This window comes from Trichoplusia ni, chromosome 2, assembly GCF_003590095.1.
Source record: "Trichoplusia ni isolate ovarian cell line Hi5 chromosome 2, tn1, whole genome shotgun sequence".
Lineage (NCBI taxonomy): Eukaryota > Metazoa > Arthropoda > Insecta > Lepidoptera > Noctuidae > Trichoplusia > Trichoplusia ni.
In genome coordinates this window covers 3,122,297-3,147,012 of record NC_039479.1, presented here as the reverse complement: position 1 = coordinate 3,147,012, position 24,716 = coordinate 3,122,297, and the positions used below count along the sequence as shown (strand labels likewise).

Here is a 24,716-nt window from a genome sequence, read left to right as displayed (position 1 = left end):
CTGTTATAATCAAGTCAGCAAAGTGAAAGTGCATTAAGTACGATCGACTCATATGTTTGTTACACATAACGGGGGCGTAGCTCAGATGGTAGAGCGCTCGCTTAGCATGCGAGAGGTACCGGGATCGATACCCGGCGCCTCCAACTTTTTACAGAATTCTGTGCGAAAATATATAAAAAGATGTCATTAAATTGACAGTCGAACCACAAAAGGATAATATGTTTAAAACAGACGGTAAAATATTTTTTTATATAGGTTGAGGAAGTGACTATATCAATGGTTGATACGATTCACTAATCTATTTTACGTTGTTCTAGGCTATTCTAGGTTTTAGGCAACATAACACCACGCTGCAACGAATAGGAGTGCGATTTATTAAGCTATGTAAACAATAATAAGACGTACATGTATTTTTTTTTCGCTAAAGTTAAAAAACATAACTCACGAATTTAATTAGGTAGTGTGTAATATTAATCTTTCTTACTTTGTATAAATCTGTATCTCATTAGTAATTTATTACTGGTATTCGTACCAAAAGAGACATCGCAAAAAATATGATAAGTATAATATAACAAATATAATAAGCATAGTGTTAAAGGCAGAAATTGTTTTTATTTCGTCAAAAATAAAAATGTACTTTAGTTGACCTTCTCACACCTGTAATAGAGAAAAACACAAGAAAAAAAAAACAGTATAAGTACTTTACTAGACGTTCTATGTCAATATTATGTGTAACAAAAACAATACATGTTAATTGTTTATTTGTTTAGTTGTTTCAAACTCCTAGATAGAGAAAAAATAACAATATAAAAATTATATAAATACAAAAAGAACATTGGAGGCGCCGGGTATCGATCCCGGTACCTCTCGCATGCTAAGCGAGCGCTCTACCATCTGAGCTACGCCCCCGATGCGTAAGAGTCTAAAATAGCGGTAAATTTGCTTGAGATAACCTTGGTCTTATTATAGAACCAGTTTACGTTTCGTAAGATAGCTTCCGCAATGTTAGCGCGGTTTAAAATAGACAATTTTGCTTTCGTAACATTAATTAGAATACCAATACACGCAGTTATGTTGTTGCTAGGTCGTTAAATGCTGAAGTAAAAATGTCTCGAGTTTAATATAAGATGTGCAGGCGTCATGTATAATTTTGCGGACTTTGCTCATATGAGTAGTGATTTAGGGATATGTATTTTATGTTGAGGTTGGAATTTTCTGGTTAAAGCAAGTAATAAATTAACATAAAAATATAAGTGTGTCATTCATATCGTCATCATTCATACCAAGGACGGATAGGGACGTGCGAATTGTTATACAAATAAATAATAACGATATGTATTTAAATTTATTGGTATGTTTTTCTAAGCTATGGGCTGTTGTACTCAGATAAATAAAATGATAAGGCTATCTGATCTGGTTTAGGTAATATTAATGTAAATAAGTCGAGATAGTCTACAATCTACACCTTATCTTATAGAACATATGACACGTAATTGTATGTAACTTTGAGGTAGTCAGTCCGTGACCGTAAAAAAAAACAACGTCACGCGGTGTTCCTAAGCGGTCACCCATCTAAGTACTGACCGCGCCCGATGTTGCTTAACTTCGGTGATCGGACGAGAACCGGTGCCATCAACGTTGGACATCATATGGACGTTGTCCATATTAATACTTAAATAAACTGATATTGTGTAACTATAGTTATTATATACTCTGTAAAGTATTTTGTAGACAGGTAGTAAAACTTTAATCTTATTTATTTATCACTATTGGTTTGAATTAAATACTTACATATCTCTCTGCCGGTAATCCCCGTAGATAATTGGTGATAATCGCTGTTTTAGAGGTTCCCGTTTCGCCGACAAGCAGCACCGGTCGTTCGACCTATTAAAATGGCTTTTGAGTAAAAAAAAATAAACTGAATGATGATTTTTTAAGAACTAAGTAATAGTTATCTTACGATCAAAGCCTATCAAGCCTAAAAAACTTGTTCTATTTTTTTAAGTATTTATTCTTCTACTTTCCTTATACTACAGTTTTGTCCCAATATAGGGACCGGCTAATGAGACATGGGGGATCTTTCAGCCTCATTGCGACGATGCAGGAAATATCCTGTAAGTTACATTATGTAACGTTTGCTGATAGAATACTTACAATAGCATACATTACAGTATTTCACGCATCGCACCTGTGACATGATATTACTTCAGCTGAAAGACCACTTACAATATCATCGCAAGTATCGCATTATCACGACATTTACCGCATCATCTAAACATCCACAATGATTAGACTCACGCTCTCCATGATCTTGATGAGCCACGTGAGCCGCAGCGTGTCCACAGTGGGCACCAGGATGCTGGGGAACTTCATCTCTCTGTCGTGCACGTACTCCGGCACGAGCCACTCCCACGCCTCCCAGGTTTTTGTTGTCAGTTCTAGGCAGTAGTCGTATAGAGTGCCGAAGCCCATCGGGAAGTGCTCTGTTGAATTAATATGTATCTTAGTGTTTGAGAAATACGGTCTGAATTCTTTTGAAGAAAAGAGGTGTCTTAGTGTTATAATCTGTCGGTGTCAGTTCGAAATGTTTAAGGTTGATATTAACTTACAAGTGCACAACAAACACACACAAATATTATTATTTTGTGCCATGTGATCAAGTACCAACGATTCCACTACGTTATTTACATCGGTTTTCGTCTGACTAATTACCGAACTGCAGCAGTATCAGCTTTTTTTTATATTTTCCTACTACAAATTGTCAGAAAATTGTCTATTTCAGTACATAGGAATGTGTAAAAAAATAGCAATAATTCAATATTATTACTTGTGGTGGCTTTCTTCTCTATCGTGTCCTCTACGAGCATCATGGGACAAGCCTTCTTGATGTACACGTCAAAGTCGAAGCGGCCGTCGTCGATGATAGCCGCTCCGAGGCTGTTGTACATCGACTGGAAGCAAAAAACAAACAATAAGTGTCGCATGCACTTTATGCAAGCTTGACTAGTTGTCTAGGCAAATGTTGTTTAGGCTTATTATATTATATTAAGCTAAAAGGTTATTTGTCGAGTACAATAAAATAGTACAAATAAAATGTTATGTGTGGACAACCCTTATCACTTAGGGAATCGTAAAAAATTGTATCCAATTCTCAGACTTACTAAATATGATTAAAAAAAAAACACCTGGCACCCCGTTTTGGAGAAATATGGTATTGGGTTAATTATGACTTAAAAAACATTAATGAAAATAATGCAAAAGTATATTTGGAGGCGCCGGGTATCGATCCCGGTACCTCTCGCATGCTAAGCGAGCGCTCTACCATCTGAGCTACGCCCCCGATATTCAGTTACAATACGAAAAAAATCACCAAATACAAAATGAAAGTTGTATACATTGTAAAAAGTTGATTTAGGGCACGTATTATTGATATAAGCTGACCTTGAAAACCAGTTTAGGTGACAAACGTATTTATTTAAAGCTGACCAATAAATAAAATGATTTCATGGTAAAATGAAAAAAAATGTTATAAACGTTTCGCTCTACATTATAAGTGACGTATTCATAAAGGCGCGCGCCGCTGCGTGGACAAAAATAGTTTAAAAAGATCCGCCTTAGTGACACACTACACACATATGTGTAATTATATTACGTTGTTAATGTAATTTTTTGGCCCTTTGACGTATATTTTTGGCCAATATTGTCCCACTACACATTAGATGACTATATTTTTTGAAGCTTTACTGTGACTAATGTGATCCACTCAAATTTAACATAAGCCTTAGAAATACCCATATTTGAAAATAAATATCTTTTATCTTTATCTTTGCCTTATTAACAACGTTTCAGCCTTTTTATTATATTATCTGCCACATGTGCTTATCATTACAACTGCTGTAGGGTAGGATTTGCAGAGAAACCAGCAAAGGCCACGGTGCAAGTTAACGAAAATGTTTACCGTCTCGTTATCACGGTTTTTCACCTTAGTCTTAGGGTTCAATTTTCACTACCCAGGCAAGTGAGCCAAAAAGGGAGGAAAAAAGAAAATATGTTCTACTATTAATTCTACAGCATACACTCACCACCATGAACACGCACTCCACGACAGTCTTGTCGATAGGTTCGTTACAATCCTCGCGGTTCGGTAGCAAACCGCTTATCATGTAGCACAGCTGTACCACCTGAGAACGATACAGACTTCTTTAGACCACTTGGAAAAAGAAGCAGAAATATTAAATTATAGTGAACGACAAGGTACATGTACGCTGTGAGAAATTCCATGGAATTTGCCCAGCAGCGGGGTCTAAAACAGGCTATATAAAAAAACAATACATATAAGAGGTAAAATGGTATCGATTTTAATATAAGTTTGTTTATTTTTAATTTATAATTAATTATAATTTTTTCGTATGCTCAATCAAGTACCGTCATCTCTTATATAAACTCAACTCTAATTTCAACACGATAAAGTTCAATTTGTATGGAATTATTTTGAAATCATAATAATTTCAACTATCATTACAGCATTGCCCTAAAGCTATCCATCCAGTGGCCTAGAATTCAATTAACACAAAACAATAAACTGAATTTCTATTCGAGTATGATTAAAGTAATACTTCAAAACTAGTCTCTATGACTAAGTAAATAAGATTCCATTCAGACTGACCAGGTTGAGCGGCGTCTGCGGCACGATGGTCTTGAGCGGCGTCTGCTGCTGCAGGCCGAACATCCCGAACACGATGTAGTTGATGGCGCCCGTCACGTAGTGGTTGAACATGCCGTCCATCTGCTCGCGTTCCTCCTCGTTGTTGCGGCTGCGCAGCCATCTGTTATAACACACAGTCGATTCTATGATTAGATTCCTGTTAGTGAGGTATACGTGGTGGTATTTTGATTCTGGATAAGGCTAGCACAGGGCTGGAAAGGGGAGGCCTATGACCAGCAGCGGGAGGATAAAGGCTGTGAATGATGAATCCATTCCACTTTATTTTTAACAAGTTATGGTATTTTTCAATATTTATTTTGATAATTTAAGACAGAGTCTTCAAGGAAGATTGTTGTTCCCTTATACAGAAAGGGTTTTTAAATGATGGCCGGGATCGGTTTAGGTACATGGAGTAGATAGATGATAGATGAACCGCCTGTATTCATTTTCATAATGCTAAAAGCCACATTATGATATTCAGCTAATTAACCAATTAATTTTGTTTAAATAGTTTCTTGATTTTACTTTGTTATAAAAAGAGCCAACGAATGAACGTGTGTGTTCTTTCTTTATGATCCCTTACTATAGAGTCGTCCTTCAATATGAGTAGCCAGTATAACCATACCTATCCCAATACGGCTGGTACCCCAAATTCTTAGGATCAACGAACACCATCCCGGCTCTGGACACGGTGGCCGGCGACGCGTAGTTGAGGTCCCCGACCTCGAACAGCAGCGAGCAGTACGGAGCGAGGCGGATTCTCTCGCCGTTGGCTAGCGTGAGGAGCTTGTTGTCATCCATCACGGAGTTCATGTTCTCTATCCAGAGGGCGTCCACGTCGCCGTCGAAGAGCGAGTAGCGACGCTCGTCTTTTTCTGCTGGCCTTAGGAAAGTAAAGAAAGTTGAATATTAAAGTGTCCAATATTGTAACGATAAGTGGCGTTGTTAATTTCAAAACTAACACATATAGACTGTTTGTGTGGGAATACGTAAATACAGTATGGATGAGAATTGAAAGTCGTATAATGTATCAGCATAACTTATATTCTAGGCATAATTAGATAACCGAAGTTTGACACAATCCACTCGCTATACAGGGAACTTACGACGCCAAAGATATTGTTCTTCATCGTATCAACTTGTTTTGTCTTGTACATTAAATGGTTTTAATGATTACCTGTTCATTTCTCGGAATATTCTAGAATATAGGCCGTCAGTCCAGTCTCGTGTCACAGGGTCCAGGATTCCGTATAACTCTATTACTGAACACGCCTGAAAAAATATTTTGTTGAGTACCTTCATTTTAAGTATGATTGCCGTACATTATTAGAGGTGCCGGATATTTTAAAGTACTTTCAAGAATTATAATAAACAATGGATTAAAAAACTTATGGTCGTTTTAGTGATATACCCATACAGATCTAGCACATACATGTACATAATGAGCACAAAAAGTCCTCTACCCATAGTTACCCCATTCTATGGCTAACAGGATTAACTCTTTCTTAAGTTGAGGAGTTGAAGGTATCTCTGTGGCCGAAATCCATCGAGGAGTATACAATGTACAACTAATAAGTAACCGTATTACAAATAGCATACGATATGTTTTTAAAATTACCTTCGGGTTGAGAATGGTGAGTTTGGTGGGCAGCCCGAGGAGAGTCTGAGCCTTGACTAGAGTCTGTATGATGATGGTCTTCCCTCCACCGGTGGGCCCTACCAACATGGTGCAGTGCCGCGTCATCATCGTCTCGTACAACTGGACTACTTTGTCCACCTATTAGAAAGATTTGTAGATTGTACAGTTAGAAACTAAAGTTGACAGTGTATTTTATGAAACACTCCTATATGCAATTGTTAACATAATATGCAATTTCTTTGACTTCGTGGACTTTCTGTTTAATTTGACTTTGTGGTCCGTGGTCATCTGCAGTCGGGTTTAGTGAGATACTTATCAAAATTTTGCAGTGAAAAGCCGGCAATAGAAGAATGTCGACGCTTTCATACGGGCGGGGTAGGAAAGGTTTGGAATCATTCTAGAATTCATACATCTTTTCCTTTTCTCGACTAACCTGATGAGGTAACACAATATAGCCATCTTTCTCCAACACTTCAGCGACGGCGGCATTAAAGTCCGGGTAGCCGACGCGCGGACACTCCAGCCCCGGGAACAGATCCTTGATCAGACCGAGGAAAAGCGGCACATCTTCGAACACGAACTTGGGGTGGTTCATGTCCCTATAAAAAATTGTTTTGTTTTTAAAACCTGTAAATGACATAAACACCCAATCCGATAAATTAGTAGATAGAGATTACAATGCAGAAGTGTACTTTCAATCAATGGTTTTAGGATAAGAATTATGGGCGCCTTTTGTTTTATTTTTCCAAAATCTGTTAGGACATTGTTTTCTTTTATTATTTCTTCCGAATTCAGCATTTGTGGGTCATATTGAAGATTTTTTCCATGTTGGGGTTGAACCAAGCCTGCTGGTTGCCACTACCTCCTGTAGTCCACCACTCGGGCATGGCATTTGGCAATCTTTGTTATTATGTTAAACATGCATGGAAGCTAATTTTTGTCGCTACCCTTTTAATAAATCAGGTATCAGTCACATACACTATGTAGATTGTTATTCCAGTAACAGGTATATCTCACCTCAAAGCTCTCATAAGCACCATGATCTCGCTGAGACCGGGCGAGTCTCTCCGCAGCTTGCCGGCCATGCGCAGCACTGCGGTGAGGGCGCGCAGGCCCCAGTCGTAGTGGGACTGCTTCGATAGCTGCTGCTGGGCTACGTGGTACAGGACTGTCATTTTCTTGGCTAATACCTGAGGGAAAAGGAGAAAGATTCTATCAACTGTAAAATTTTTGAATACAGCACAATCTCATCATAAATAAAAAGCATAACAGTTCAATCACCAGTTGTGATGGTAGACGCTTTAGAATAAAATAACTTACTGTATTTTTGAGAAAACCACCGTCAGAAGTCCAAAAATAGTTCGGTTTGATTAATGATTCAAGGCAATTTAATCCTTATCTAACTTAAAAACTATAGCTATGAGTATATTCACATCATTAGAATTAAATAAAGTTAAAACATCTGGATAAATACTATTTTAATGAATACATACCTTAGCAGTAAGGAATCCATCAGAGAACAGTGAGATCTGACAGATCATCTCAAGGTCCGGCAGGATGCAGACAACAGGTCTGAATAGAGCCTTGACGGACTCTGGCAGTTCCGTACGGCCCGCGTATCCCGGGTTCATGGTGATGAAGATGCCTACTTTACTGTCCATCGCTATCTCTTGTCCTTCGAACTGTTGTTGAAAAGAGGTTTGTAATGATTAGCCTTTTGGGTAAAAATGCTAGGGGAAGTTCTACAAATATTTACTATACTTTTTAAATAGTATTTTTTTTAAGTCCCCCTGGCAGTTTTATGAAAACAAAAGTAGCAAAAAACAGTGTTCAAAGATTTCACCAAATGATTTCCTTTTCATTAATAAGCCTGTAATCAGTCAGACTGTTTAGGAACCATTAGCACTAAGCTAGAACTTAATTAGTTTTCTGAAATACATCCACTATCCACGTGAGTGAGAAATAGCGCATTTACGCTTATGCTAACGCTTTTTCTATAAGGTACCCATTGACTTGGGCTCACCCCAATTTTAAATCTTAAATACCTACAGAAGCTATCAAAACCTTACCGTAAATCTCTTCAGCTTCATCAGCAGCGCGCTCCTAATACACTGCAGCTGTGTGGATATGACGGACAGTACAGATATATCGATCCTATTGAACTCGTCGAAGCAGCCCCAGGCCCCGCACTGGCACAGCCCCGCGAGGATCTGGCCGACGGCGCGGAAGTCCATGCCCTCGCCACAGTTGGTGACCACGCATAGCAAGCCTAAAGCCTTCGCTAGGTCTTTTGTGGTTTCTGTCTTACCAGTTCCGGCTGGGCCTGTGTTGAACAGAATTCTTCTTTTAACAATTTTTGTTTAGGGGTATTTTTTAAATAAAAGATTTTTTTTTGTTCTTCTCTGGTTAAATTTTGGCCCTTGTGTTGCGTGGGTTTTACAAACATTTAAGTCACATGCCCAAAGAAAGCCATTGCATCATTTAATAAAACATCAGATGTTTATCAGTTGTCCAGTATCGATGTTAACTTTAATTAGTTTAAAACGAGAAGGCCTTATGCTTACCAGCGGGCGCCCCACCCAGCTGCATAGTCAGAGCCTGCGTGATGGTGAGGTAGATTCTGTCAGTAAGCGGAGTGATCACCAGCCTACCGTTCAGACCCATGTACTCATAGCCGTACTCGAATAGACCTGGAACAAAATTAACGAAAACAATTCTAAACATCTATTTATGTATGCAAAAACTCTATGTGAATTATGTGAAAAATATTGGTATTTTCTTTTATTTTACTATAAATAATTTTAAACAAGCATTTTGGCTTGTTCTCGTGTTCAAGGATCAATGTTCTCGTCTATTAAATCAATCGAACCCAAACTAGATGTGGAATTGCCGTTTTATGACAAAGCTCCTTTAGCTACCTTCCAGCACCAGCATCAGAACAGCTACATCATATATATTCTCACGCAATAGACACAGAGAAACAAAATTTCGGCTCAAACGAAAAATGGAAAGTGGTGTCAAAAATAACTTCAAAAATAGATAGATAGAATACTCTTTATTGTACGCCATAAGGAATAACCAAATCAACTAAGATCTGATTACAGACAAAAGAACAGGTAAATACAAAACCGTTTAATACCTGTACACTGTCGTATCCACAGGTTATCATCCCTCTTGAGCCAGTAGAAGCGCAGCTGGCTCTCCCACTCGAACTCGCTCGCCTCCGTCACGTTGTCGCGCACGAAGCCCTCGATGATGTCGCGCGCGTGCACGTCGATCGTCGTTATCGTGCGGAACTTTAGACGGTCGTTTGATGACAAGTCTGAGGAGAGGGAATTAGTTTCGATGGATCAGAATAAAAAAGAACGTAAAGGTACGCTAAAGTACATTTCAAAGTGTTCATTTGCTTAAATTTTAAAGTTTACTGTTTTAATCAAAACTTCCCTTTATATATTCAGTTGAGTGAGAGAAAAAATAGACTATACTATTTATTAAGCATTTTATCCCTATATTAGGTTAGATTTTGAAGATATATTTATTTTATGTATATATTTTTTTTAAATACTCTTGAGAGAAACTACCTCTTTCACATCACATCACATCATCAGCCTATCGCAGTCCACTGCTGGACATAGGCCTCTCCAAGTGCACGCCACTGAGATCGATTTTCGGCTTCTCGCATCCAGCTCCTGCCAGCCGTCTTGCGCAAGTCATCACTCCACCCATCCATCGCGCACTCTTTATTTAATCCTCGCGTTGCGGGGGATTTCACAAACATGTCATTCACATACGCAAAGATACCCAGATTTAGGACCAGCATTTTTTAATCACTCAAATGCTTGACCTACGCGAAAATCAAACCCACTTCAGTCAGTATATGGCAATAACATGAAAACCTTATCACTTATGCAATATAAACGACAACAGGCTAAAAATTATTAATCCAATATCTATGAAAAGTTCTATAGTTATGTTCAAGTTGTACAGTTACAGTAAAATAACATCTTTAGCAACCAACCTTGCCTGACTTTAACCACAAGTCCGTCTAGTTGCTCGTTCTGTTGCGCGAGATGTTCCTTCATGGCTCGCTTGTTCCCCTTACGAATTCGTATGAAGGTCTCTTCCGTCTCCGCTGTCCACCACACACCGTTAGCGGCAAGGCATACCATGCCCTGGTACTCTAGGATCCATTCCGTTCTAGGGAGCATGAGATAAAGAAGGTTTTGACAGTGGAAAGTATGCTAAGCAGTTTTGTTAGTGTTTTTTACTAGATTTACAAAAGAAACGCGATAGCAAAGAATTTAAAAAGGCCTTTTATACCCGACTGGCAAAAAACGTAGCCTTTACAATGGTCAGTTTTGTCTGTCTTTATTTAGAACGATAAACCGGCAATTTTGTATTTTGTATCGAACGATATTTAAGGTTTACTAACCTCGGCACCTTCCAGTTCTTCCCGTAATAGAATATAGCCTTCTTGGTGATGAACTTGTTCGTGTTCCTCATCTCGTTCAGAACGAGATTCATCCAGTCCTCTACGCGACCTTCCGTGTACACTACTTTTCGGAAGTCCATTACCTGATAGTTTTAATACAAGGTTACAACTTTATAACTATGTTGGAGGCAAAGAAAGCTGTTAATACAGAAGTTATCGTAATCATACATTTTTCTTATATCAAATTAAGGATGGGATGTACTAAGTGTGATAAGTAATGCCGTCGTTATAAGATTTAAAAGCAATTAACTCAGTTCCAGGGAGGAACCTGTCTTGGACGTTTCATATTACGTGCGTTTATGCACTCTTATCGTTGACATGATGACCTTGACTTGGCTATTAGTGCAGTGAATTGGTCGTAAAGTTAGAAGGGAAAATGTTTATATTTACCTCAGCTTCAGCGGAAATCATTTTAGCAGCAACAGGACGATTGCTATGATCAACGTATAGATCCAAGGCTCGAATATTATCGAACATCTGAAAACAATGTCTCAAGTATAAAAATAAATTATTTTGCGGGTCCACACAGCCTAAGGCCCATTAAGACGCAGCTAAAATCGCGATACTCAAAGACTTTAGGGTGCTACCACACCAATTATAAATTCAGATAAAGATTGTTAAAAATATGTACTTACTTTAATCATATGCTCTTGCACACAAGTACACTCGCTACTACCGAGAATGGATAGCAGCTCGTCCGTTGATATGAAGAAGAATCGAGGGAATATACGGCGCTTCGAATCCAGGTAATCGTTCAACGATTTTTGACACCTGTACAAATGAGAATAAGGTTCAATTTGCATTTACCAAGACCTATGAATATGAATTATGTTAAGTAAATATTGTCCCTTACTTTTGTAGTCCAATTCCCAAGTTTATGAACTCTTCTAATCTGCCAGACATGGTGCAACAGTCTACCACGTTCAACCTCTTTGCTGTGTCTAACATTATCTGAAAGAGTAATGAATAAACATATGATTTCAAATTGACCCGTTAATTTGTCTTTTATCCCTTGATCTTTGGGATTTCAACCAACTTACTGAAATTAATGGAGAGAGGGAAGAAATGTCTTAAACCTAAAGAAATGTCTTAAATTATAGAAACATCATTTGTTTACGAAACCTAAGGAAAAATCATAAAAACATATTTTATTGCGCGTGTGAAAGCCAGATAGCACTCTACACATTGAAACGCAGCATCTCTTTAGCGCATCCGGAATAACTTTACGCGACGTTAGTCGACTTCCTGGTGTCAGTCATACCATCTGAGTTCGCAAGTAGCCTTACTTTTCCGTAAAACATATTTACCTTTCTAAACGCCTTATCGATATCATCAAACTTCTTAGCCTCTTCGGGCAGCTGTGTTCTTATATCGCCTCCTACGAAGATGCCCTCCAAGTAGAGCCACTTGCGCTGCGTTGCCATCCACTCCTCGATGACCTCCGATATGAGAGACAACCGACGTTCCCAAGTGTGGACCACCGATAAGAATGGACCGATGAATCTGATTTGAAAAATGAGATTGCATGATTTAATATTGTAATGGGTTCTCACAACATATTTTTATAATCGAAATGAAAAACTGCAGCATAAGTAATAAAACGACTATCATCCGATATAACAATATTAAAAGCTTTGAAAAAACATTAGTTTCTTAGTCATCACCATCCTAGCCTTTTCCCAACTAGGGGTAGGCTTCCAGTCTAACCCGGATGCAGCTGAGTACCAGTGTTTTACAAGGAGTCACTATCTCCTTAACCCAGTTACTTGGGCAACACGATACATCTTGTAAAAGTTAAGTAAAAATCACCAACAAAGTCGAGGACAAAACGCCACCAAACAAATATTGTAATGTGGCATTTCACAGGGATCATTTATTTTCGCTCTAGGGCAGAAAAAACGTGAAGAATCCAAACTATATACGGAACTATCGCATATATCATTATTGCATACTTACTGAGAGGCCGCCATACTCTGCAGCGTCATGGCATCATCATCCAGCTTGACGGTGATCTCGTCGCAGGGGTTGAGCGTGTAGCCGCGGTCCTCGCCGCGGTTGAAGTGTCGCGACACCGTGAACGCGATGGTCGCCCACGTGTCCTGTACGTCTTTCACACCGCGTTCTATTGCCAACTCCTATGAAAACGTAATGATGTGTAGTACGTTATGGTAGCAGTAGCTTAAGGTCACCGGTGACTGACGAACAACGGAATGTCTTTTGCTCGGAATTAATGTGTCAAGGGTAGTTGAAAGTTTATCATGAGAATAAGACATGCTTTTGTAATTTTGTGTTGTTTTGAGTGTCAAAATATTGTATGTTTGTGGAGGAAAGAGATTAATAAAAAATGGCCTCTGTTCGCTAATGGTCGTCTTACTTTGATAGCGTGGTTGACGATTTCTTCAGCGACTTCTTGGTACTTGTGTAACTCCATAGCGAACATGTTCTCCAGCGTGAAGCGATCCGGAGACATGTCGAAGTCCTGACCTGGAATCAATTACAATACACTTAAAAATACTTGTCATGTACTGAACTGAAATTGTACATTAGCATTAACGTTTTGTCATGTGAGTAAATATTACAATTATTCTGAAGAACAAAAATATAATAGTAAAGTTCCGTAGAAAATCACCACCTTAGACAGAGGGAGACAGAAGAAAGGTAGACCGTAGAAGGATACCTTTACCGTGCGATGTAAAGGAGAAAGAGAACACAGTAGCTCATACCAGTCTTGAGCATGAGCGTCTTCCAATGCCTCTCCCTCATGGCCTCGTTCTTCAGCGATACCATGAGCGGCACCACGCCCTTGAACTGCTTCATCTTCAGGTCCAGCATGAGGCCCGTCGGCGTGTGGCGGACTACCTTTGGTAACTTCCTATGGATCAAGTATAACAGAATATATTACTGAGGATTTATATGAAATTCTCTATTAATGCATATCTATCTCTATTCTTTTATTTCTGCCATAGATGATTTCACAAAAAAATACCCTAGTAGATTATAGAAGTAAGTTGCCCAGGATTTCCCATTGTTAACTGGGACCGGATTCGATATCCGTCGTCAAATGTAAGCATGATGTGTAAATAACAAAGACAAGAAGTTCATATGACACCCGGCTATATGTGCAACGACGGTATGGATTTAACTTGTACGTTAACCTCTATCAAAAGCGACAGAACAAGCGAAATGAAGTGGCTTTTCGTAGCAGTAAATCAAAAACACAGAAGAAGTTGTAGGTTGTCTTTATAGTAGCATAGTACCACAATGACGAAAAATAATAGCATTAACAAACTCCTTACATACCTGTATTCTCTAAAGAACAGCTCAATACCGTCGACTAGAGCCTGTGGGTTGAGATTAGCCCATAGAGTCTTAGCCCACAGTTCCCTGGCGTTCTTCTGCGCTTTGTATATCTTGTAGATGGACTCCATCGCAGTGAAGTCAGATTTGGCGCGGTTGAAGTTTGAGAAGTCAGCTAGCGGGTTGTCAAACAGCTGTTCAGCTGCTTGGAGCATCTTCTTCCGGGCTTCAAGTTCGTCGAAGTATTTGTTGTATTCCTTGTAGGTAAAATATAAATTAATAATCGCTTCGATTGAATATCTGATTATATATTTTGTATGTATTTAGAAACATATAAGTATGTTTAACAGTTGTTTACTGCCCATAATTAAGCTTTGCTTAGCTTGAGACTAGATGGCTTTGTGTGAAAGTTGTGGAATATTATCTGTTAGTATCTGATCCAGAAAACATTGTTTTGCCAAGAAGCAGAAAAATAGATGTTATCCGATTCTCGGACCCAAATGCACACAAAATTTATGAGAATCGGTCGAGCCGTTTCGGAGTACTTCAATTACGTGCACCGTGGCACGAGAATTTTATATATTACAGATTATTAGTATACAATTTCAACTACTACTACTTCTCCTTACCTCCATGAGCACCATTCCTCGGTCCATATCATCAGCTACGGTCCCGGGGCCTTCCTTATCGAACCGCTCCACGAAGTCGTCCAGCTCCTTCAAGAAGTTCGCTATCTCTATCACATTGAGCTTGGAGAACTTCTCCTTAGTTTTCTCTAGCGTAGCGCCACGGAACAAAGTCGTCTGGTATAAGCTACCCCAAGATGCTTCGAGATTTTTCGCGTATGTTAGGTCTTCATCGGATACCTGTGATTAAATAAATCTGTTGTTGGTTGTATGTCGTATTTTGTATATTTGAATGTTACCTGGAATTCGAAACTGTCATATCTCGCAATTAAATGATAGCATTTAAGTTTGTACTTTCGATTGAGAACAACTTTCGACCTGGTCTGACGAAGGATACATGAGGTGTAACCTCTTTGACAAATGAACCGACAGAGTTCATAATCGCTTGTATATTTTTTTTACTTCTTACCTACACTGCTCATTATGCAATAAGCGATTAGATTTGATTTGAAACAATCCCATTGTTTTCAAGCTTTTTTACTCACTGAGTTATTTTAGTCTTTGAATGTTCGTCTAGTCAGGGTAACAAAAATACACAACATAGTTAACTCATACGCACACAAACGTTCGAAAACCGGACCTTACCAACCTGACGCGTTTTAAATTAATTTCAGTACTTATTACACTAACTGACCTACTACATTACTATGTCCTAACATACCTCAATATTGTGCTGCCTCAGCATATGGAATATCTCCTGCATGGTGCGGTACTTGACCTCGGCGGTGATCGTCATCTGTTGGACCTGAGTGATGGTCGCCATGACCAGCTTGAAGTCCTCCAGACCTCTTATGTTCATATTCACTGTAGTGCGAAGTGACTGTAACAAGATTATTATTGTTATTACTGAGTATCTGTCCGTCTCTTTGTTTGTCTAACTGTCAGTCCGTCCGAGACCAAGCTCTATCTCATAAACAGTCATACCTAGACAGAAGAGTTTTTTTCAGATGTATATCTTTACAGATAATGTATATCTGTTGCCGCTTAAACAACTAAATAATACATATTCCATAAGTTTAAATATATTTTATATACATAAAAAAAATTTATAACTACTCACCTCCAGCTGATTCTTCAGATCATACATACTGGTCCTTGTCTTCGTAGCGATGCACGCTCCTAATATATTCTTCCACTCCTGCGCATGTTCCTGCACCTGCTTTATAACAGGCCTAAGGTTCACTCTGATGGCTCCGATGTCCACGAACTTCACGTGTTCATTGAGATCAGCGATAATATCCTCGAAGAAGAAGAACTTCTCATCATATTTGAAGATCTGATCGTACTTCTGTACGTACTTCTCGCACGACAGGCTCTTGTCGAACGACCAGAGGTGGGCGAATTTGTGCCATCTGGGGAATTAAAGATGATATGAATTTATAGGTATTAGGTAATAAATAAGTATTCAGTTATTGATATATAGTGTATACAAAGTTTAAACCAAAATCGTGGTATTTTTTATAATTTAAGCATACTAAAAGCATGATACGATTAGTCATTATTTTAATACAATTCGACATTTTCAAAAGAATTCAAAGCCAGTTCCCTCTGTAATTTTAACTAAAGACAATTTTACTGTCTAATTACAGAGCAGCCGCTCGAAGAATGTCCTTGAAGTAGAAGAACACGTAGAACTCATTGCCAGAGTCTCTATTTCACTTACCATAGAAAACTCAACTCTATATCAAGGGACATAAAGCTTAGCTCATTATATAATTGTAGAGCGGCTCGACGGAGGAGAACACTCAGAAGTCGTTGACGATGTGTCTACACCACTTGCCAAAGAAAACTCAACTTTGTATCTAGGCATATAAAGCTTACTTCATGATATAATTGCAGATATCAGTCGTGAGCCTGTGGATGGTGTCTTGGATCAACATGGTTATGTCATTGATGGCGGCCACTCGTAGGATGTCCTCGAAGTAGGAGAATACGTAGAACTCGTTGCCAGTTGTCTCTTCAATACGTTGTGGGGGACAGGGGAGGCAGGTCTTCTTCATCCAGCGAGGAAATGTGGTTAGTCTGTGGAAGAAACCTGTGATATAGTCTTGATGCTGTGTTTAATGGGAATTTGCCCGAAACAGGTAGAGAAAGTGTCATCCAAATATATTAATATCTTCTGTTTCTCTGTTTTAACGAAAGCGGGGATGCAAAATATCAATAGGAAGTTGCATTCATGCGAAGCCGTTTAAGACCACCATTGGTAAGCTTCAATACGGGACTTCTTGGTTTTCAACAAATAATACTCATATCTGCCATCCTTGTCTTAAAACTGCAAAGATTGAGAAGGAGGTAACTACTAAATACTGGAATAGCTCAATCCTACAACTTTCACATTATCAAAACAAGAAATCCTCTAAAATCACAAACAGTTAAATACACCATGTTTAAGATTACACAACATGTCACACTATCTTAGTCATTCCGTTTAACAGTGACTAAGACATCGCAAAACTGTCTAGCAACTTTGAACTCTATGTTATATAGAAATACGGTCGTACGTACATACCTATTCAAGAAATGTTTAACATTGTATCCGAGTATGTTGCAGACCTCGGTCTGCGTGGGCCGCATGGTGATGTCCGGCGGCACCAGGACCGCGTCCACCTGGAACAGCGGCGTCTTCTCGCTCAGCATGTGCTGGAACTGCTCCAGGTTCTCCATCGTCAGTCTGTGAGAGGAAGCTGTTAGTAGTTGTTGTACAATCATTCTGCTTGATATTGAATGCTTCTGCCATTTGATTTCTGTTTATAAGAATTAGTTTAAGACTGAAACGATCTGGAAAGTACCCTTGTTTATGTCCTAGATGGTCTTCGATAGTCAATCAGGTGAAATAATTTTATAAATTTCAATATAAAACTGTGAAGGTAAAGAAATATACTACACGAAATATAGGATCGAATGTGTTTTGACAGGAAACAGAATAACAACACAACTGTAAATACAGAAGAGTTGAATCAAACAAATATCACGATAAATCCCTGCTATGACATAATTTGACAGCGCTTCTATCGGAAGCCATTTTGAAATACTGCTGGACTGTAAGCTGACGTCATTACCCTTAATGCGACAACGTTCCTATACCAATATTCAGGAATTATATTAATGACATCTGACCTGTGAAGTCGTTTTCCCTTAACCTTTACGAGGTTCCTATCTAACAATATGAAGGACACCTGACCTGACAAGACACTTGAAGATCTTCTCTTCCCAGTGGGAGTAGTAGGCGGTCATGACGGCGGAGGTGCCGGTGCTGCTGCCCAGGATGAGGTACTCCAGCTTCATGAGGATCGGCCCGATGCGGTCGTAGATGCGGGACAGGTGCGCTATACGTTCCAAACGCTCGTTTTCTACCTCCACGAAATATGTCTGTTGGGAATCATTTTTTATAAAAGTAGTATTAATTAAATTGTTATTTTTTTAATGGCAAATATTCTCTATTTAGTTGTATTATTACTTACTATACTACTAACTTACTATATACTATTATAGTAGTATTTGAGTAGGCAATATGGGTATATACGTTCAACTGCTCTTTTTAATTTAAAAGTAAAGTTTAAAGTTTAGTATAAAAAAGTACAAAAGGAAAACTTCGGAAAATATTTAGTTGTTCGTTTGCGCTCAGTATAGAAATAATGAAAGCCTATTTACTACAAACTAAACTCAATTCTAAAGAGTTAAGAGGTATTTTAAATTTAAGGCTAACTCCGCTTTATTCTTTCAAAATTATGAAATTAATCATTTATTCTGCAAATAGGATATATCATCACTCTTACATGTCTTTTTGAGAACGATGGAGTCGACATTTCTTATCTAACTAGTAACTACCCTGAGAAGAAATGTCGAAACTAACTCAGGGGTCGCAGTCTCTTTTAAAATCCAGACAATTATAAAATGCGAGTAAAGTTTATTCATATACAACTCACCTTACAAGGGTATAACCAAGTAGGATCAGGCTTATCCGTCCATGGATCAATGTAGTCTACTGGACGCACAAGCGGGAACAAATCAAACGCCTCCAATTGATCCACTAAGAATTGAACCTCTTTCTCAACCATCTTCAATTGTTTGTACACGGCTTGCAACGAGTTCTCAACTGTTAAACAATTAACAAAGATGAGTACTGCAGTAGGTGTTGCTAGAATCGAAGGAGAAATAAGAAATAGCCGTTGACCAGCAGTTTGGTTGCTTAGAAACTAGGTCGAGAAAAAACCATTATTGTCATTACACCATAACATTCGTTGACTAAAGTCCTTAGAAGGACTGAGAGATTCTTTATGAGCACATATTGTATACTGCATACTACATATATACAATTATTTTATCTAGCGTACTTTTTCCCACTGCTGAACAAAACCCTCCCCCATATCTTTCCACAATTCTCTATTCAGAGTACTATGTATAAACCCACGTGGTATTAGTAATACTAATAGCTTTTCCTTCACGCATTTCAATTTCAAGAGCCGCCCAGGGTTCATTTCCGAGTCTTCTCTACGCTCTCTACACTAAGTGCTTCAGAATTACTGATATGGGAACTACACTATTTATCTTTAGGAATACTTTCTTGGTACAAACCTTTGGTAATATCCTTAATATAGTCCCATATACCGAGCGCGGTCCACGTCACCCTTGTAAGTCCGGGCAGAATGTGCCTCTCCATATCTAGAAGGTGTTTCTTCATGAGATGTGTCTCAGAACGGCTGAGCGACGTCGTGTTCTTGTTGTACTTGGCTATAACGTTCTCCAAAGCCTCAAGTTCGTAGTACAATCTAGATTTCTGCATGGCAACGTCGCGGAGTGTTGCCGGTAAGTCGTAGCCTGTTAACATTTTATAGGTACGCATGAATACCCTCTAATAATAATAAAAGAACCAGTACTTTGTTGAGTGGGAGGCAGCAAATTGATTATAGTCTTTATTAATGTTGCACAGAGTTTATTTTACTGTTGCCAAATTTACTCAATGATTTTTTTTAAATACAACCTTATGCGAAATTCAACCTAACTGTTTGGAAAAAATTGTTTGTTACATAATTTGTTTGTGTTCTACATATTTTTATGCACGTATGAGGTGCCTGCTTTATATTTCGCGAGCAGCGAGGTACAAACATACATATGAGTGTTATTATGTCACCTTTACACATAAAAACTCAACAAATCTATATCCTTATAGCATGTGATACCTAGTTGTTCAAGCAGTTCAGTTTCGTGTATAACTTGGAAGATGTGCCTGTTGAAGTTGGGCCGGAACTCCAGCTGGAACTCCTGCATGAGCTTGTGTACCGTCAGGTCACGCCATGTCACATCCGTCTGGGAAATAACATGCATTAATATCTGAGTGTTAATGTTTCTCGCAGCCTGAAAAGAAAGGGGGAGGCCTTTGCCCAGCAGTGGGATATAAAGGCTGTGTAAAAATGACTCACTAATAGGTAAAGCTCTTTCATTTGCAAGCACGCCCATTGAACTCTGATTTATTTACATTATCCCAGTAGATTTGTTTATTGTTCCATTCAAACATTTGCAAAATTAAAGGGGACCGGACGCCGCTCTACACCGCGTATTGTGGTGTCTCTACAGGATGCAATAATACTTACTTATACTTTAAGATCTGGGACCTAAGTTAATAGTAAACAACTTGGTGCTTGTAGGACCTTAAGTTACTAATAAGTACTTACCAATCCTTCTTTAGCTAACAGCGACGTAGAACTAGGTGACCTCACATTCTCATAGTGCTGTCCAGGTATCCTCATTAACATTACTGAAAAAAAAACATAATTGGAAAAGTCAAGTGATAGTTTGACAAGCTGCAACTCTTAGCAGATTGCTTGTGTGACCACAAAAATTATTCGGTTATTGTCGTTACAAAAACCGAAACCGAGTTAGTGAGGCTTGTACTCGTTGGCGTTAATTTGTTGACGACATCCATGTACGGAATCACACATTTCATTTATTAATAAATTTATTATTTATTGGTAAATTTGTAAGCTAAGGCAGGCAAATCAATTGATTTGATTTTAATTGATCTCAAAAATTTGTGCTTACTGTTTGACTGTCAGATCGATAATTAAACACAAGATTTAATTTAAACTAATTGTAACGAATAGGAGTATTTCGAATTATGCTTATACTAGAATGTTCAACAAGTATTCTGTAAGTTTATTCCAAAATTTTAGTTTTCTTTCGTAGTAGAATGAATTCTTGTTGCTAGACGAAATGTAACTATGTAGCTTGGTATATCTGCATTAGTGTGATTCAGATACTTGTTTGACGCATGTGAGTTCTTTAGTTGTGAAAGTCCCACCATACAGTTTAAAAATTCTCTAAACGCATATTCTTTTTGAATAATTTAATCGCCTCAGACGTGTGGTTTGTAAGCTTTAGGAAACATTTATATCCTTAATACAAAAGTTCAAATTAATTTATGATGATGCGAGTTCGTAAGCAACTTTATCCATTTTCTAGATTACTTTTTTATGCATGTTTCTTAATTTTGTTTTCATGTTACGGTACGTGGACAGGGCTTAAGGGACGTGGAATAATGAAATAAAAATGATTTTGTTTAACTTAGGCTTATAAACTTCTTATGAACTTTAAGCGTTTTGGTTCATGTTTAAGCGATTTTACTTAAGTAGATGGTAAAAAATATATTTTTTATAAGATCTTATACGGATATTGAAGAGTAAACATTACGTATGCCTCAAGACTCATTTGATGACAAAGGTATTTTAGGTATTCATTATTTTAGATTTAACAAAAAAATACACATTCAATATTTTTTAGGAATCTACTCAGCGGACTAATTATATTTTCTAGACATATATTACTACAACATGTCCTTAAACTAACTACTAGTCCATTATACTTACACGCCTTATCCCTGCGTCGTTTATCAGCTATCTCCTTGTTGACAACATCGTTCGGCGTCAGGGACACGTTGGACCGTCTCTTAGCGAGGTGCGCCCGGCCGGCGGCTGTGAGCTCCATGCCACGGTTAGCTGCTGGTGTAGCCACTGTAGCGAAGAACTGGCTTGTAATACGTTGGCAATTTGGGTTAAGGTAAAGGTAATCAATAGTTTTATTATGATAGTGTGCATCGCGTTTCCGTGGTGTCGGGTATAGGGGAAGAGTGAAGCTATCCAGTGGTTTTAGCCGGTAAGGGTCCGGCATACCTCTCAGCCTTCATCGGGGCGTGAAAGTCCATGACATCCATGTGTTCCATTAAATTTTCACTTCACTTAACAACCGACGCGAAAAATTACATTTTAGTGTTATGTTGGGCTCATAAGGAACATGATTGCGTTATAAAGTCCAATATATTACTAAAATAGAAAACGATCTTACCACCATACTCTCCGTTTGCTGGCATTAAATTAATAAGAAAGTTTAGTTAAACGCATTCATAGTTATCCTATAACTATTTAACAGTCTTATTGTGACGGAAAAGGTAGAGAGAAACTGAGAGCCTACCAGCAACTTGTGGAAGAGAAATGGCGCATTACATGGCTACCCCATGTAATGCGCCATCTCGCTTACACAAGGTCCAGCGGTGTCTCTGTTTCACACCCGCATAGATTAGCTATTTACGATCGCCTGTGTTAGGGCATTTCGTCGATTTGATGATCTATTAGAGAGTTATCACCTTGTTCGTTAGGCCACCGGGGAGTCGAGCACAGAGGCTGAAACACGAATGTATTTGTTCCAAAATAAAAATCATTTAAATAATATTACTTTAAGCTGAGGTGGTAATATCTGCTGATCTCATACAAGTATTAAACACAATATTATAAATTTACTCTTTGACAAGAAAAAATAAAACTAAACTCCAACTGGCAAATTAAGAGTGTTTCTATAGTTTTCACACTCGATACGGTGCATACATCTTCAGTTAAATGTCAACATACCAGCCTCCTTCTTAAACTCGACCTTGAGCACGTTCTTTTTCATCATGTTATCCACAAAGTCAACGGCGCCCTGCACCCAGTCCCGGTACTTCTGGTCTTCGTACTCCTTGATAACTTTAGAGAAGCCCTTGTATTGCATGAACGCTTCTTTCTTCTGTTCACAATCGTTTAACTCTGGGACCTATAGTTTTACATGTGTTTTAGACAAGCATAAGACGAACGAAATAATCAAATTAGCTTAGTTGTTCAAGCAAAAGGATCATATAGCCACGAGTCGCAAGTTCTAGTATTATCGCATTTGAAATTTTAACTCTAATTCAATAGCATAAAACTCAAATTAGTTTACTGCTAGCACTGCATACGGGTATCAGCTATTACCTTCTGAAACTTCATGATTGGTTGTTTCATCTTGTTGAACAACGCTCTTGCCCAATAGATGGCGCCTGCCACTGGTGGATGGTTGCGAATCAGAGGAGGATTCTTGCGGTATCGCTGCAGCAAAACAGTTTTATAAAAACCTTGAGTATTTTCCAAATATCACTTAACCCAAAACTATTAAGTTAAAAAATATATAAGGTAACACTCCTTCTCTCCCTGCCCTGTACCTATTTATTATCATTTGATGTCGGCACAGAGTTCCTCGATTGTCATCTAATTCTCGTAATCTAACATTAACTCCGTATAATGTGTTAAGCACCGAGCTGAAGAACTTCACTGATAAATTAAAACAACACTGTTTGGTCTGCGAGAGAGTCATTTATTGAAAATACTTTAAACTATATATGTCAACTCATGTAACGAAACCATAGCGCGATCTAATTCGACGTCAATGCCATCTATCGCGCTATAGTTTAACTAATTACTATTATAATACATTTTGCTCTTGAACATAATGCCTGATTCTTAACTTTGTTTGACTTCTTGAATTGACCGGAACCGCAGGCCAATAACTGGTCATGTCGATAATAAACTAATAAAATCGCAGTAACTACTTAGCAGAATTAATAAAAACATAATTTTAATTTCCTTTAAAAAATATCTTATTTTTTTATAGTTGTTCTTACAGTAAACTTGTCTTCTATAGCCGTGATCTCCTTGATGAACTGCCTCATGACGAGGTCGAACTTGGTGGCGAGCTGCTGGCGGATGGAGGCGCGCGTGTCGAACTCCAGGAACTTCAGCAGCACCGTCAGGGCTTCCTCTGATGATCTGTTTATATTATTTTATATTTTTTGTTCGGAGAATCAAATAATTACAATGAATTTCATCATCGTACTAAATAACTGCTAGGGACCACGTATTTTGAATATATTTGACGAAGTACCCACATGCAGCTAAAGCGTACAGGACGATGGCGACGTGGTGATAGGCCCCCTGCCTATCACCGCGTCATCCTTTATCCGGTAATATTGTAGAGTTTCATTGCAAAGCCCTAAACGTTGGAAGAAGATCTTCTTCGTTAACATATTTTTGTACTGGTATCTTTAAAATCAGCCTTCTAATTGAATGCCAAGGCTTTAGTAGATTCATTAAACTACACCATCCCTCTAAAGTACGGTGTTTCATAAATCTACCTTAAATTCCCGAAGCTCTGATTGATATAGTTCTTAGCCTCATCCTCCAGATACTTGACTTCGTTCCAGAACTCTCCCATTATTGCGTCCCAGTTCTCCTTATTATCGAAAACGAAGACGCTGAAATCGATCGTACGTATCGGGTAGACGAGGTTCTTGACGCGTTTGCGGACGTCATCGATTTGGGTTGGGTCACTTATAATGGACTTTAGTTCTAGGCCGAATATGCGCTCGAAATCTATAAGGACCTGTGGGTAGAAAAAGTTGTGTGTAACTATTGAAATTAGTAATTCTGTTAGTGAGTCATCTGATGGAGGTTTCATAATTTTCATAATAATTATAGAAGAAACAGCCTCAAGTGGTTAACAGCACTTGTGTAGAGGTCGGGTAGTTTTTTTTTTATATCATACCAATATTCAATAAAG

The 24,716-nt window shown here is 38.4% G+C and overlaps 1 protein-coding gene, 3 non-coding genes and 1 pseudogene across 4 annotated transcripts in view; 1 reads left to right on the top strand and 4 right to left on the bottom strand.

Moving 5' to 3' along the window:
• The window catches only part of LOC113503530 (dynein heavy chain 10, axonemal), a 65,269-nt gene that overhangs the window by 31,598 nt on the left and 8,955 nt on the right, over nucleotides 1-24,716 (bottom strand). Inside the window, exons 18-56 of the mRNA XM_026885562.1 lie at nucleotides 24,292-24,539; nucleotides 23,782-23,926; nucleotides 23,096-23,209; nucleotides 22,718-22,898; nucleotides 21,683-21,826; nucleotides 20,492-20,574; nucleotides 20,000-20,126; nucleotides 19,395-19,637; nucleotides 18,746-18,915; nucleotides 18,001-18,188; nucleotides 17,329-17,490; nucleotides 16,641-16,841; nucleotides 15,880-16,171; nucleotides 15,481-15,639; nucleotides 14,763-14,999; nucleotides 14,137-14,390; nucleotides 13,560-13,708; nucleotides 13,211-13,320; nucleotides 12,793-12,971; nucleotides 12,144-12,339; nucleotides 11,690-11,787; nucleotides 11,472-11,607; nucleotides 11,227-11,313; nucleotides 10,777-10,919; nucleotides 10,363-10,541; nucleotides 9,484-9,666; nucleotides 8,909-9,034; nucleotides 8,414-8,667; nucleotides 7,838-8,026; nucleotides 7,362-7,534; nucleotides 6,778-6,943; nucleotides 6,324-6,482; nucleotides 5,883-5,977; nucleotides 5,331-5,588; nucleotides 4,667-4,826; nucleotides 4,083-4,181; nucleotides 2,828-2,951; nucleotides 2,299-2,483; nucleotides 1,792-1,884 (exon numbers count right to left, since the gene is read on the bottom strand). Coding sequence (XP_026741363.1) covers nucleotides 1,792-1,884; nucleotides 2,299-2,483; nucleotides 2,828-2,951; nucleotides 4,083-4,181; nucleotides 4,667-4,826; nucleotides 5,331-5,588; nucleotides 5,883-5,977; nucleotides 6,324-6,482; nucleotides 6,778-6,943; nucleotides 7,362-7,534; nucleotides 7,838-8,026; nucleotides 8,414-8,667; nucleotides 8,909-9,034; nucleotides 9,484-9,666; nucleotides 10,363-10,541; nucleotides 10,777-10,919; nucleotides 11,227-11,313; nucleotides 11,472-11,607; nucleotides 11,690-11,787; nucleotides 12,144-12,339; nucleotides 12,793-12,971; nucleotides 13,211-13,320; nucleotides 13,560-13,708; nucleotides 14,137-14,390; nucleotides 14,763-14,999; nucleotides 15,481-15,639; nucleotides 15,880-16,171; nucleotides 16,641-16,841; nucleotides 17,329-17,490; nucleotides 18,001-18,188; nucleotides 18,746-18,915; nucleotides 19,395-19,637; nucleotides 20,000-20,126; nucleotides 20,492-20,574; nucleotides 21,683-21,826; nucleotides 22,718-22,898; nucleotides 23,096-23,209; nucleotides 23,782-23,926; nucleotides 24,292-24,539 — 6,489 coding nt within the window. The remainder of the gene's footprint in view (nucleotides 1-1,791; nucleotides 1,885-2,298; nucleotides 2,484-2,827; nucleotides 2,952-4,082; nucleotides 4,182-4,666; nucleotides 4,827-5,330; nucleotides 5,589-5,882; nucleotides 5,978-6,323; nucleotides 6,483-6,777; nucleotides 6,944-7,361; nucleotides 7,535-7,837; nucleotides 8,027-8,413; nucleotides 8,668-8,908; nucleotides 9,035-9,483; nucleotides 9,667-10,362; nucleotides 10,542-10,776; nucleotides 10,920-11,226; nucleotides 11,314-11,471; nucleotides 11,608-11,689; nucleotides 11,788-12,143; nucleotides 12,340-12,792; nucleotides 12,972-13,210; nucleotides 13,321-13,559; nucleotides 13,709-14,136; nucleotides 14,391-14,762; nucleotides 15,000-15,480; nucleotides 15,640-15,879; nucleotides 16,172-16,640; nucleotides 16,842-17,328; nucleotides 17,491-18,000; nucleotides 18,189-18,745; nucleotides 18,916-19,394; nucleotides 19,638-19,999; nucleotides 20,127-20,491; nucleotides 20,575-21,682; nucleotides 21,827-22,717; nucleotides 22,899-23,095; nucleotides 23,210-23,781; nucleotides 23,927-24,291; nucleotides 24,540-24,716) is intronic.
• On the top strand, nucleotides 71-143 carry Trnaa-agc. Its single transcript has one exon. It is a non-coding gene; the product is annotated as a tRNA-Ala (tRNA).
• On the bottom strand, nucleotides 837-909 carry Trnaa-agc. The gene has a single exon. It is a non-coding gene; the product is annotated as a tRNA-Ala (tRNA).
• On the bottom strand, nucleotides 1,536-1,661 carry LOC113508605 (annotated as a pseudogene).
• Trnaa-agc lies at nucleotides 3,268-3,340 on the bottom strand. The gene has a single exon. It is a non-coding gene; the product is annotated as a tRNA-Ala (tRNA).